Below are 14,613 nucleotides of genomic sequence, written 5' to 3' on the forward strand. Positions count from 1 at the left end.
GGGGCAGCACGTCCCTCTGCTCAATCCTGCCTTCCTTGCTGACCAGTGTAACTCCCGGGACCACTGCCCCAAACGTCCTTGGTCCAGGCCGTTCATTTCGGAGGCCGTCTCCAGAGAACCCAATCTAAGGTGGCAGGCCACTTTCACAAGGAGCGTCCTCTGGGCCGGGGCTTGGAACGTGGCTGGCTACAGTACGACGATCCCTTCCTGTTGTCAGATACGTGGGGCTGAGAGGGGACAGGGCCTGCTGGCCCGGGGGTTCCCTGCCCAACGGTGGCCTGGCCAGGCCTGCGGACCTCCTCGTTGTCTGCCATTTCCACTCTAGCACATGCCTCCCCGGAGGAAGCGCCTCCTTTCTACAATCCTTTATTTCTATCTTTTATATTTCCTTCTATACCCCCCCCCCCCCCACACACACACACAGGAAGCTTCTTCTTGAACCCTGGAAATTGCTCTCTTGAAGAGCATTACCATTCTGGTACAGTTTGACTTTCCACTTTCTTCTCGGGAGGATTTCCTACTTCTCCTCTTTCCTAAATGTGTCATAACTTGCTCTCTGGAAATTCCCTTGAGCTGCCCTGTTTTCAAAGAAAGAGTTCACAACCCGGAATACGCACAATGATTCTTCGTGTTGTTGGGAAATCAGAGTGTCGGCCACAGTTTGTGGTCTGAGTTTACTGCTACGACTGGAGGAGCTGATTGCCACAGGGTGGGAAGTACGCTGGCTTTCCCGCCTGAAGAAAAATATGCACCAGTTCTCTAGAAGACACCGAACACCGTCTGATCTCTGTTTTTTTTTTTAAAGCTCCATATTCCCTTACCATGATTTTTTTTAACTCCTTGTACACAGTATTGAAAATAGTAATTTTTTCCTACTTCACGCAAAGGAGGCAGAATGAAGACTATTCTTGAAATGGCTTTGCAAGATGTGCTTTATTTTAAGTCAGTCCTGAACCCAGACTACATAGGATCATTTTTTTGGACATGTTCTAGTCCATTTAATGACTCCTCAGAAACTGTATTTTAATACAGAATGAAAACTACATTTGAATCATAAATTTTCATGCTACATTGTTATTTAATGAAGAGGTTGTATTACCAATAATAATAATTTAAGAAAAGGCCGTTTTTTTTTTATTTCCCCAAGCTCAATATACATATTTCTTCCATAACTATGAACTTAAAAAACCCGTCTCAGATGTAAAAATGTGAATTGGAATATGTAAACTCTTCGATATACCTGAAAAACAGGAAGGAAAATGTCACATACTGGAAAAAACCATTGCCTTAAATCATCGAAATGGGAAAAAGCGTGTTGAGGGATGGGGAAAAAGGTAGAAGGGCGTTCATGACCTCAGTTGGGAAAGAGTTACAGAGTCAGAGATTTCCACACCCAGCTGGGCGCCATTTTCATCCTTCTACTTGGAGCCTGTGTCTGAGGAGGAGCAGAACTCTGAAGCATAACAGCCACCACGGAAGCGAGTCATTTGCTGGGCCTCGACAAAACCGGTGTCCCCATTTTTGTTTTGCTGCTTTTTTTTTTCTTTTTTCCTGAGAAGTCACTGGTGTTTAATGGAAAGATTTTTTTTTTTTTTTTTTTTTACACTAGTCTTCAGTTAAGATAAGGCAGTAAGAGTGTCACTAATGTTAACTTTTTGCTTAGAATGAGGCTCGTTCGTCCACTGGTATCTTCATGGGTCTTTGGCTCCCTCTCTTGTTCCCCCCCCCCCCCCCCCCCCCCCCCGCCCCAGAAATCTCTTCAGGAGTTTCAGCCTCCTATTGCTGTTGCGTATTTTCGGGGCGTGCTGAGGCCCATCTGTTCTCCCCACAGCAGCTTCCCCGTTGGCAACAGGGTGAGGCCTACTGAACTAGAGCGTCTCTTCAGGAAGTGTGCGGGCTCCGCACAGAAAACCATGGGCAACTTTCCTTTTCCCTTCTTCTCTCCTGTTTCTCTGAGGGAGGAGACCCATAAATGATTCCTTTGCATCGTCAATCAGAATGCAAGACACTGTTGACTATATCATAAAACAAATAGCCCTGATTTTGGAGAAATGGAATTACAAATAACATTTTCAACAGCGCCTTCATTTACAAGGTAGCTTAGACTGCAGAAGGAAGTCAGCTCCTTTTGACCACCTGTCAGAAGAGAAACCATTTCCATCCAACTAGAAATGCTTAGCTCTTATGAGGATATTGTGCTTTTTTTAAAATTCAAATGTTAATTTGATCTGCAGTCTGTGTCGTAAAGCATCAATTTGTTTTTTCTCTAGTCCATTTGATCATGGTTTCTGGTGAGCGGTACAGGAATATTAATTTAGCATAGAGATCTTCCTCGAGTTCCAGTTCCCCTGTCTCTCGAACTAAAAAAATATCTGTGCACAACTTCAGAATTCGGTCCACATTTGGAAGCTCTTCAAACATGATGGAGTGAGAAATCCCACTGAAGAATTCACGGACAAATTTCCCAATCACAAGGACAACCGAAGCATACAATCCCATGATACTGGGGGGAAAAAAAAAGGTAGCTAGAAATTGTATCTACTAGTTAAACACAGTTAATAGAACACGTCTAAAAGAAAAAAATAACAAAATTTCTCTAGAGTTTTTCCCTTTGGTGAAAACATTTACTCTGTTTATTAAAAAGGTAATTCAGGGGCACCTGGGTGGCTCAGTTGGGTAAGCAGCCAACTTCAGCTCAGGTCATGATCTCGCGGTCTGTGAGTTCAAGCCCCGCATAGGGCTCTGTGCTGACAGCTCAGAGCCTGGAGCCTGCTTCCGATTCTGTGTTTCCATCTCTCTCTCTCTGCCCCTTCCCTGCTTGCTCTCTGGCTCTCTCTCTCTCTCTCTCTCAAAAACAACAAACATTAAAAAAAATTTTTTTTAAAAAGGTAATTCATATTCCTTGTGTAAACACACTTTATACATTATAGTGCTGTAAGACTTGAAAAATAAAAGTTTCAAAAAAATCTCAATTCTGGAAACAACCAATGCTAGTAGTCTCATGCATGAACTTCAGGGGGTTTTACTGCAAATATTATATAAAGAAACCACATAATATACTTGATAGAAATGCAATTGTACTATATATACTTTTCTGCACCAGCTATTTATTTTAATACTATAATTCTGCATAGACATTGACTTCTTAACAGACTTTCATGTCTTGTAGGGGATGCATGTGTCTTAGAATGTAAGCATCAGAACACGGTGAAATGATAGCATCAGACCATTTTGGACATTGGACCATGCCCAAAATTGCGATGCTTGACTGAGCATCTGCTCAGGTCAGAAGGCAATCTATACGGAAAAGAGATAACCCTACACCAATTTCTAAGTTTAAACATTGAATTACATCAAACGTAACAGGAAGACGTGGAGTCAAGAAACCAGAAATAAGACTTCTAGTTCTGTCCTTAATGGTGTTATTCACCCCAGGCATTTTGACTTCTTTGGGACTCTGGTTCTTGAAGGGCCAATGATCTATGAATTTTAACACTGCAGCTGTTAAGTTCAAGAATTTTAGGAAGGTACAAAGCTTCCCGTCAACTTTATATGACACAGAAGTAGGCTCTTGTGACTGCTAACTGAAATGCGTCCTTACCCATAGCCAGCCAGGAACCCCAGACTGGGCGGGCTGACTTTGTCATTGAAGACCACCAGTTCCAAGGCCTGAGCGTGCTGATTGTATATTCTGTTTCCAGTCAAGTTGAGAACCCACCACTCACTGTTAGATTTAGTTGTATTGTCTCTGGACAAAATGATGGTGATATTCATGAAGTTATTTTCTGCAAGACGAGAAAAATGAAACCAAGTTAGCATAAGCATATTAAGATTCAATGCATGCAAACAATTGTCAGATGGCAGAACCTGATTACCACTATCCGTAGCGTGTGATGCCAGGATGAGTAGGGCACATGTTAACAGTGTGAGTGGAGAAAGAAAAGTGGGCCGCAGGTGTGCATAAGGTTTCTTCTTGTCACTAAAGAGGACGCTCACTGTTGCTAAGTGAGCATGGCAGCCATATCACAGGGAGAGAGTGAAGACCCACGTGATATATACATGAGTATATATGTGAGTATCACACGTGCTTAATATACGTGAGTATATTTCTTTGCTAATAATTCCAAGCAACTAGTTAGACATTTAAAAACCCAAATCACTGACTTTTTATTGACTTGACTAATCCAATCATATTACTAGCATTTATTGAGTGTCTTCTGGGAGGAAGGCCCTCTGTTAGGTGATCAGGGGTTACAGAGTTGAATACAGCACAATTCCATATCTCAATGGGAACAGGCCATGTACATGAGCACAACTTATGGGCACGTGGCAACCACTATTAGACCTGTGCTGACAAGGAGAGAATAATTCTGGTTGGTAGGATCCACGAGGGCTTCCCAGATAAGACGACTTCTGAGTTGAATTTTGCTGAGAACATCAGTAAAGTGGAGATGGAGAGGGAGAGGAGGTTATTTCCGGAAGGACTGATGGCATGAAGCTCAGGAAAGTTCTGAAAACCCATGATGTGTGGTTAATGATTGCTTGTGTTGGAGCTTAGGGTGAATATAAAACAGTAAAAGGGCCAACAGAAAGCTTGGAGTTCTCTGTGTAGGCCTTTCTAAGAAAATACCACCACTGCCAATGATAATACGGCCTCCACTGAGAATCATGGTGGTGGACTATAAACTCTGTGAGGGTGGGGGCCGTGGCTGCATTATTTCCTGCTAAATTCCTAGATCAAAGGAATCTAGGACAGTGTGTGGCAATGTAAGTCTATTGGATGGATGGATGGATGGATGGATGGATGAATGGAGCGTGAGGCAGGAGACTCATAAAGATAAAGAAACCCCTCCTCAAGAAGAATGTGAACCACTGAGAATGCTCAGGAAGAAAAAGAACCTTGGTTCTGAAGTCTAGAGAGTTCTGAAGGGGGACATCTGGCCCATGTTTGGATCTAGTTTGTCCACGTACTGGTTGTATAACCTTTGCTGAGTAATTCACACACTGGGCCTTGGTTCCCCCTTTGTAAACTGGTGATAACCACCAACGTATGCTAAATAGGCCTTATGGTAAAGATCAGAGAGAACTCAGTAAAGCTAATCAGAGAAGTCGTTGTGTTGGCAGGACCTGAGAACACCAAGACCTGTGGTGTGGGGAAGGGGGACTTCACAGGCTGAACCTCATGAGGAAGAAATGCATAGAGATGTGGGGGCCCGCCCACACTTGTCTTCGGAACCTCTATGCTGCCTCTACTTCTTGAGATCTCCATGGGGGCGTCTACCTGTTTGCCTACGCAATCCCCATCTTTCCAGCTAAACATGAACCATGTAGAACCTCGTCTCCAGTGCCTGGCATACTGCCTGGTGACAATGAGCAACCCATGTTGGCAAAGGAATGAATGTGACTTGGATATATACTGCACTGTCCTTCTACTTTTACCATCCATACCCATCTGTTCTGGTCCAGGCAACTGATGAAGTCAAACAATGCTTCATAATTAATGCTTAAGAATTCCAAAGCATCATCTTACTACCATCTCTGTTATTTGGGGTAAATACAGTCCCTAGAGACTACTGTTGCTACTTAACGACCCTTGGGCTGAATCACGCACATTTCCTGCTACCTTTATATTGCTCTTATTGTGGGGCCTTCATATTTAATACTGCATGAGGCCATTTTCTGCCCAAGATATGGATGCTAATAGAAACAAGTAAACAGACTAAGGCACTAAATGTGGATTTAAGCCCATCAAGTTCTATATCAATGAAAACAATGAAGAATATGGCTTCTGGTGACTGACTGATTCCTTCTGGCTGTGGAACGCAGCTGGGAGTCTCATGCTTCCTATAAGCTCTGTCTCACAGAGACAGAAAACTGGAAAGAAGCTCAAGAAAGGTTGAAAATGCAAACTGTAGAAGTTGAATAAAAGAAGGTTAAAAAAAAGTTCTGAAACAATTCCTTCTCAGCCTTACCAGACAAAAGTTGCTTTATAGGTTTTGAATTCGAATCACTAGGTGCTTTCACGTAATATGGGTAGATCTTTTCTATAGTCCTGTATGTTAAAAAAAAAAAAAAAAAAGGAGGGGAAGCGTAATTAAGTTTTAGTTGTTTTACCCACATAAAATTGATTTTTTTGTTGCTACTTTGACCTCATATCAAACGATAATGGTGAATCTTTGTATATGTATACAATGTGATGTCATCGCAATTTATGGGTTCCGTTATAACTAGAATTCTCTGAAGCCAAAAAATTTTTACCTGTTTCTATTCGAATACTCAAGTAAACTCTGTACATGAGCAGTTTATGACTTGAAAACTGCTACAGAGATTTTCCATGTCTGTGACTGTTTCTGAAGCAAGGGACTGTTTTCTTGCTAGGATCTAGGTCTGTACTCTCTCTCTCTCTAGATATATCTATAATCAAGTGGACGGCATGAATCTATCTAGGACAAGACTGAGGCTTGAGGGGAGAACTAGTGGCCTGGACCTAACCCTCCCTCTGCCAAGGACAAGCTAAGTGACCTGAGCAGGTCGCTGTGTCTTTCTAGGCCTGCCTGTTCTCTCATGAAATAATGGGGGAGGAACTGACAGTCATTGAGGTTCCTTCAACTTTAGTGATTAACAAAGGCTGTCGTAGGAAGCACGTCTGAGGACTGCATCATGGCGGCTTATATTCACTGCATTAAAGTGGGGCCAAGGCAGACTGGAGGTCAGAACTAGGCATTGGCTGGTGGACGTCTGGAATACTTCATTTAGTGGTTTTGCACCAATAGCATTTTTTTCCCCCTCCTGCTTAGAATCTAGACATCACAGCTTATATCTCTTTGAAGTGGAGTACTTACATGGCAGGAGAATATATTAAGATGTATATTCCCGCCTCCCCCACCCCCCCCCCCCCGCAAATTTCCTTTTACCCCTTATCTTCCCCTCATCTCCCATCCATTCAATGACCCCAGGCCAGGAGCAATAGTAGAAGAGGGGTATCCCAGGGGCTTAATCTGGCTTTTGGTGATTATGGTCAGATAAGAGCAAAGTTTGCTGCCCAGGAACAAGGTCAGTACTCCCAGGGCTAGGTGGACAGAGTACCGGGGGAGGAAAACAGAGCTGCCTTAACGTAACACAATGAGGCCTCCAAGTAGAGATTCACTTGAGTTACTGAAGAAAGTTGCATTTCTGGTATACGTGAGTTTGCAGATGCAGATTTTGTACCAGATATATCCATCTATTAAAGCTAATTAACAGGAGCAATCACTTACACCGGTGTTCTTGAACTTTCCGTGTTGTTGCCGGCTATCATTTTAGCTATATGCTCTCGTGTGGTATTTTTAAGAGGAAAAGAAAGCTTATCGGTTGCAATTTCTGCCTTTGCACCCAAACTCATGTTTCTGTGAAGAGAAATAAAAAGGCTCAATGTCAGTGACTACTTGGAAGTCTAGAAGAGACGTTCAAAAATTCACTTGACTCTTCATTTTATTAATCTCACCAAGTCTTCCTTGGATCCACAACTGTCACCCCCAACCTTTTCTGTCCACCTCACCTTTACGTCCAGCTTCTTAGACAACCAAGTTAGTAAAGCCCGGGGAGGCCACAAACACCTTTAAAACAGATGGCAGGTGAGAGGGCAGAGTCTGTTGACTAGAAGAGAAACCGTCTTGATGCTCTGATAATGAGTTTCTGAAACACTTTTTTTTTATTAATCTAGTGAGGTTAGTCTCCATGGTGACTAATAGAATCCATGCTTTTAAAAGAATGTTCCATCAAGAGTTGATCTTTAATGTTGTTATTATTTATTATTATTATTTTGGTAGGTCTTCAAAGAAAAGGCTAGAAAGTGAATTTTGGCAGTACAGAATTTCATGTGAGGAATTTGGGATGTTCTAAAGGAGAAAATAAGATGAAAGAAAGAGTTCTTTCAATTCTGAACAGCCCCCTTTCAGATATTTCTTTACTGTTTCTTTGTAAATTCACTTTAGATTGGAGAAGCCTTCTTCTGTACCTATCATAATTCTTTCTTAATTTTATCCTAGAAGCCAGGAACCATGAACCCGATGAACCTATCACTTGACTGCTGGCATAGAATCCTGGATCACAAGACTATGACAAATACAAACAAACAGACACTAAGCCAACCAACTAGTGTATTGTGTTGAGGTTCCCCGATTGCTTCACTAGCACATTGGGCTTCTGAATGCAAGAACTTTTCTTAAGACACGCTCATGAATGGATAAGGAAGATGTGTGGGGGGGGGGTGTGTGTGTGTGTGGAATATTACTCAGCGGTGGAAAGGAATGAAATCTTGTCATTTGCACAGACACGGATGGAGCTAGAGAGTATTATGTTAAGCAAAATAAGTCTGTCAGAGAAAGAAAAATACCGTATGATTTCGCTCATGTGCAGGATTTAAGAAACAAAACAAGTGAGCAAAGGGGAAAAAAAGAGAGGGGCAAACCGGGAAAGGGACTCTTAACCACAGAGAACAAACCGACGGTTACCAGAGGGGAGGTGGGTGGGGGCATGGGTGAAATAGGTGATGGGGATTAAGGAGGGCACTTGTGAGGTGCACCGGGTGTTGGATGGAAGTGAAGAATCCCTATGCTGTACAGCTGAAGCTAATATTACGCTGCGCGTTAACTAACTGAATTTAAATACAAACTTAACACAGATCAACAAGTGCAGTAGTGGCCACGTGCTGGCCATGGGTCCAGGTTAGGTGAGAAGGAATCTCTCTCAGCTCTCCCCATCTTGGGACTCCCAGGCTGCTCTCACATCTCCTGCTTAGAGAAAAGATCTGACAGGACCTCCCTACGTCGGAGGGATTCGAGTGAGAATTCGGGTTCCCGAGACTGCCAATTCTTGATTGCTCAGACCAAATCTTAGATCAGGGAAATCTTACAATCATCCAGACCATTTCATTTTATAAGTCATGACACTTTTTCTTTTTGCTTTACCTCTCTCTCTCTCTCATTCACAAAACTCACTGCCAGCCTCTCTTTAAAAACTGGAGTAGAAAAAAGGAAAACTAAGAAGTTCTTATTTTTGTCAGAGATTCCTAGGCAAACTGTTATTTAGTAAACGCAGATGTTAGCTGTAGCATCGAATGAATGTTCCCAAAGTGTAATGTCAGCTATAAACCACATCCATCGACTTTTTCTTTACTTCTATCCACCCACCCCCACCCCGAGTTTAGATTGGGGGGAAAGGGGAAATTATGCATGGAAATACAGTAACTACCTCTGAATACTCCATGAAAAAACAACAGAGAAGCTACTATTGGGGTCCATGAGTTCGCTTATCATTTTCTGCTTACTGGGAGGGCTGATGGTCCACAAAGAATTTGAGTTTCCTTCCAGTTCTGCTACAGTTATGTCTTCTTTTTCATAATTTTCCAGAAATTGCATAGCACCCTGTATGCGCACAAATACACATGCATAAATAGATCATATATATGGTGATGTACAAATAAAATAAAAAAAAAATGTTTGTTTATTTTTGAGAGAGAGACACAGCGTGAGCAGGGGAGGGGCAGAGAGAGAGGAAGACAGAATCTGAAGCAGGCTCCAGGCTCCGAGCTGTCAGCACAGAGCCCGACGTGGGGCTCGAACCCACCAACTTTGAGATCATAACCTGAGCCGAAGTCAGAGGCCCAACCGACTGAGCCACCCATGTGCCCCCTGTGGTGATGTACAAATACAGTGATTACTCTTCTTTGTAACTGGCTACATGAAGGGGAATTCTTAGTAAGGAAGGGCAATTTTTACAGTGCACGGTCTTCATGCTCTATCGCACTATTCTGTTCCCCTCCCCACAGGGATGGGCAGCCCGAGTGCCGTGGAGCAATCTTGGTGATGTTGCCGCACCAATACAGCTATGGGATCATCCCAACTCATCAATAAAGAAAAGACAAATGACTTGGTGTCATTTTCCTCCCCATTAAGAAGGAAATGTATCAACTATTGGGGTGTTCCCTCTCACCACCCAGTCAAATTTAATTCACCCACAATATCCTGGTCCCGTCTCACAGCTGCACATCCCTCAAGATTAGTTTTGGCAGTGTGCATTAGAGGCTGATAATTTTATAAAGGAGATAAGCATCTGTGTGCCTAATCATTTTCTTTAAATACAAAGTATTATTTGTAAAGCAAATTTTAATTCTGAAAGCTCGATTTATCATGTGATTAAAAGTTTGTAAGATAAGGAAGAGAATACATGAGCCACAACTTTACCACCAGGGCATCACCGCTGTGATATATGGTAGGACATGTAGATTTCATTTGTTTTAATTTAAAAAATAGGAATGTGTGTCCTTTTTCACTTAGGTTTTATCTTGAGAAATGTTCACGCCATGCAGAGTCTCTGCAATGACTATTTTGTATTATGAAAGACGCTGCTCGGAAAATATTCAGACGACATAGCACGTAAATAAAATGCAAAGCGGTGGTCCCCTTCTCCCACGCCGACCGCCCTAGGGAAGCCAGTGCCTATCAAATTCACTTGATACATTTGCCATAACTTATTTAACCGGTCCCTAGTTATGAAGCCCTCAGTGGCTTCCAGCTTTTACTAATGCAGAGAATGCCAGCACAAGCAAGGGCCTTCATAGAGCTTTTCCAACGTTTTGAATGACTCCCTTAATATAGATTCTCAGATTAGACCTACCCATCAAAGGGGTCAGTATCTACTACGATTAAAAAAAAAAATTAAAAATATGAAAGAGGACCTACATCTGTTAAGCTTACATTAAAATGTCCTGAATTACAATTATGTTTATTAACACATATCCAACGATACGGACATAATGGCTCAGAGTATCGAAGGGGCCAGTGGCCAGAAATGCGCTGCGAACCCCTGGTAACCCCTGACAAGTCCCTGCCACCACCACAGGCCACGACAGAGGAGTGAACAAAATGACAAGCAGTAAGCTCACCTTTCGTCTAGAAAGGTCTTCACAGAGATCTACTACATGCATTTACTTACAGTGTCCCTAGAAAAAGCTTTCATAAATTTATTAAACTTGGGCTGATCCATAACTTTCAACTGGCTTTGCTGTGCACTCATTGTGAAAATAGGCTGGAAAACAAAGAAACAAGGTGCCGTTAGCCCTCCAAGGCCCGTCTCTGCGTCCTGGGTTAAAAGAACAATACTTCCGCCGCGTTATCGCCCCCCCGGGCACCCGAGGGCAGCTGGCCTCAGAGATCTCTTTTTGAAGTGATTACCCAACCAGAACAAAACGATTCTTTCACTGTCTTCGGTGCTTTACTTATCTCATACATCACGTATTTGCTGACCAGCCGAAATGTAGGGAGGAATGTGGAGCACCAAAGCTAACTCCACATCCTGTGGCTGTTTATTGGGAAAGGCAGCCCTGGGGGAGGTGCACAGCGGTTACCTGGTACCCTCCCAGGGTGATTGTGACCGAGACGTCCAGGGGCTGGTTGATGACCCCCGCCACAGATTTGATCAAGGACATGAAGAGAAGGGGAAACCAGACAATGCAGATGAGCAGAACGATGATCATGCCTCCCATGCCATACTTCACCACTTTCTTCTTCTTCTGCCCCCGGGGCTGCGGGTATCTCTGCAACAGAGGGGTCACACCGGGCTCAGGCTTCTGGCCCCGAGAAGCAGGCGGGGTCTGGGTCGGGGAGGAGGGGTGCGCGCTCTTGCCGTGGGACCCGACTGAATCCTGATTCTGCTCAGTTCGCTCAGGTCACTCTATGAAATTAAGTAGTGATGTGAAGCTCTAATGAGCACCCAACACGTCCCCACGGTGGTGCCACGAGGGACCAATGGACCCGAGGGACTTTCTCCTTAAAACTGTGTTGGTTTTGGCTGGTGATGAACCTATAGACTGATGGATCAAATACTGCTGAACAAAGCCTCTGCTTTCAAGGGATCATGTGGGAGAAAGACATTTTACTGCAAATTCCTGAATATTCCAAAGCTGTGCCTATCAACCACCTGCTCTTGGTGGGTGGAAAAAAGTTTCTCACTTCATTCATGACACACGTTGTCAGAAGGCAGTGTGGTTCAAGCCCTGCAATAAGATCTATACGATCAGAAGAGCCCTCTCTCTCGGCCGCCAGGACTCCACGCGGGTCCTCAGCGGGGGCTGTGCTGAACAGCAGGAACTGGGGGTGGTGGCAGAAGTGTGCGTCACGTGAGGGACCTGCTCTCTCCTACAAAAGCAGTGCGTTTGGTAGGGATGGGATCACTTCCATCAGCTTTGTTAGGGACCCACCAAGCACTGCTCCTAAGCAAGGCACAAGGAGCCAGCTTTGCTGTCCGGAATCAAAAGGGCTTCAGATATGCACGTGTAATCCTGGCTTAAATGTTGCTTCTCCGTGACCTTTTTGCCTTCCAGGGTCACCCCCTGAAGCTGGGCTGCACACACAATATGGGGGTTACCCCCACTCCCCAGCCTGGCTGTGAGATTTATCCTGGGGGGCACAATCCCTCAGGAGGCAGCCATTCATTTCACTAGAGGTGAGGTAAGGAAAACTCATCCACATTCTGCCTGCAGGCGCTGAGCTCATGTGACAAGCGACAAACAAGGACAGAGGTCTGGGAGCCAGCACTGCTACAATGGCTCTATGGGCCCTGGCCGTCCGTGATTGCTGAAGTCAGGCCTGGAAGTATAGGGCGGGGGCTGGACGGGGGGCTGGACGGGGGGGGCACAGGAGCCAGTATGGGCAGCATTATGGATTCTGTGCTCAGGAGATAGTGCCTCTCAGTGGCTGTGCTCCGAGTTAGGGCATGATGTTCAGATCCAGCACTGTATTTCGGTATCTTTGCGCTGGAATTCGAGGCCACTGATTACAATTTTCTATTGCGAAAGAAAAACTGCAGTATTGGAGAATTTCAGATATATATTCACACACACACAGGCTTGCTTTTTCATCTTTTTCTCCGGGAGGCAAGTTTAGACAAGCGGCCTCTCATCCTCACGCAGGAGCGCTCAGGCATAAGGTGGCGAAGTGTTTTGTTGGTTCAAGACTTTTCTCTGCTAAGAACAGCCTGGGTCTCTTCTGACTGTAGTGGTGCCATATCGGTTCCTCTCCTGGAGGCCACCCTTTGAGGCTCACTGCTAAAATCCCCAGAACCTCCCCCTCCGTTCTCCCCCTTCTCCTGCTCAGCCCCGGGGCAGGACACGGCCAGGACCTTTGGACCTCTCTCTAACTCTGAGGCTACTTCCCCCTTCACCTTTCAAAGGGACCGTCCCCTTCCTGTCCTGCACTGCCTGTCACCCCTTTCCTGGGTAAGTCAATGCTCTTCTGGGTCTCCCAGTTTGCATAACCTTCCAGGCTACATTTCCAATCAGCTTCCTAAAGTGTTTTGGGACGTGGCTGCCTGGAAATCATTGGAAACGAGGACTGGGACCCAGTGGCCTGCATTTGTGTGTGCTCCTGTGCCAACACTCTGCCTTTTAGGAAATTGTTCTGGCTTCATAAAGTGTGTTCATAAAGGCCCTGGAGCACAGCACATTCGACTTGGAAGAATCCCCAAGAAAAGTTACTTAAATTTTTTCTTTTAACATTTATTTACTTTTGAGAGACAGAGTAAGAGCAGGGGAGGGGAAGAGAGAGAGGGAGACACAGAATTTGAAGCAGGCTGCAGGCTCCGAGCCGTGGGCACAGAGCCCGACACGGGGCCCGAACTCACAAACCGCCAGATCATGACCTGAGCCGAAGTCGGACACTTAACCGAATGAGCCACCCAGGTGCCCCATGAAAATTTACTTTTAAAAGCAGCTTACTCTTCTGCTTTATACTGGACAAGAGACGGTCACTGGTAACGTTTCTGTCTCTGATGGGACGGAGTAAAAACATGTGCCAGATTCGCTTGGACTCCCCTGACACTGACCTCCCACACACCTAAGTTTCTTAGCAAATTGTACTATGTGTGATTTAAAAGGCTCTTATTCTGAAATAGCCAGCGACTAAGCATAAGATAGAAGTGTATATTTAAGTAGAGGTGATGCATGTATCACCAAAGGTGATACACTGAAATGAGGCTTTTTATTTCTTGAAGATAAAATGACAACAATAATCGTAAACACTTTGTGGGGAGGAATGCTTTGTGTTCTAGGGCACAGCAAACCCTGTCCTTCACAAGGATGACGGGCAATGGCTGTGACTTCCTCACTAGAGTATTATTAAGAAGGTTGTCGGGGCGCCTGGGTGGCTCAGTCAGTTAAGCATCTGACTTCAGCTCAGGTCACGATCTCACGGTTTGTGGGTTCGAGCCCTGCGTCGGGCTCTGTGCTGACAGCTCGGAGCCTGGAGCCTGCTTCAGATTCTGTGTCTCCCTCTCTCTCTCTCTGCCCCTCCCCCGCTCACGCTCTGCCCCTTTCTCTCTCTCAAAAATGAATAAACATTAAAAAAAAAACTTGAAAAAAAAAAAGATGGTTGTCACCTGTTGGCTCAAAGGCAGTGAAAAGCTGGTAAGAGCTAACAAATGGGGCAGACACAGCTGCTCCCATGAAAGGTGGCCCTGTGTCGATGTGGGACAGTAACGCGAGCTCTGATTCAGAAACCCCCACCTGAGGACTCCCCTCCCATTCATCCAGAGGAAGTAGTATCTCACGGTTTCCAGTGCTCAGTGGACAGGCTCTGG

At 44.7% G+C, this 14,613-nt stretch overlaps 1 protein-coding gene across 6 annotated transcripts in view; it reads right to left on the minus strand.

Annotated features, from left to right (window-relative positions):
- Positions 1 to 1,754: 1,754 nt before the first annotated feature.
- The window catches only part of LOC122203049 (piezo-type mechanosensitive ion channel component 2), a 468,341-nt gene continuing 455,482 nt past the window's right edge, over positions 1,755 to 14,613 (minus strand). For 4 of the 6 annotated variants that reach the window (XM_042909601.1, XM_042909598.1, XM_042909599.1 and 1 more), the window contains 7 exons: positions 11,387 to 11,575; positions 10,975 to 11,067; positions 9,232 to 9,404; positions 7,257 to 7,385; positions 5,973 to 6,052; positions 3,602 to 3,785; positions 1,755 to 2,503 (listed from right to left, as the gene is read on the minus strand). In XM_042909601.1, coding sequence (XP_042765535.1) covers positions 2,251 to 2,503; positions 3,602 to 3,785; positions 5,973 to 6,052; positions 7,257 to 7,385; positions 9,232 to 9,404; positions 10,975 to 11,067; positions 11,387 to 11,575 — 1,101 coding nt within the window. In that variant the 3' untranslated portion in view covers positions 1,755 to 2,250. Of the gene's footprint in view, positions 2,504 to 3,601; positions 3,786 to 5,972; positions 6,053 to 7,256; positions 7,386 to 9,231; positions 9,405 to 10,974; positions 11,068 to 11,386; positions 11,576 to 14,613 lie in introns of those variants that run through there. The other 2 variants (XM_042909600.1, XM_042909602.1) reach the window with 2 other exon arrangements.

The sequence above is a fragment of the Panthera leo genome, chromosome D3 (genome assembly GCF_018350215.1).
Source record: "Panthera leo isolate Ple1 chromosome D3, P.leo_Ple1_pat1.1, whole genome shotgun sequence".
Taxonomy (NCBI): domain Eukaryota; kingdom Metazoa; phylum Chordata; class Mammalia; order Carnivora; family Felidae; genus Panthera; species Panthera leo.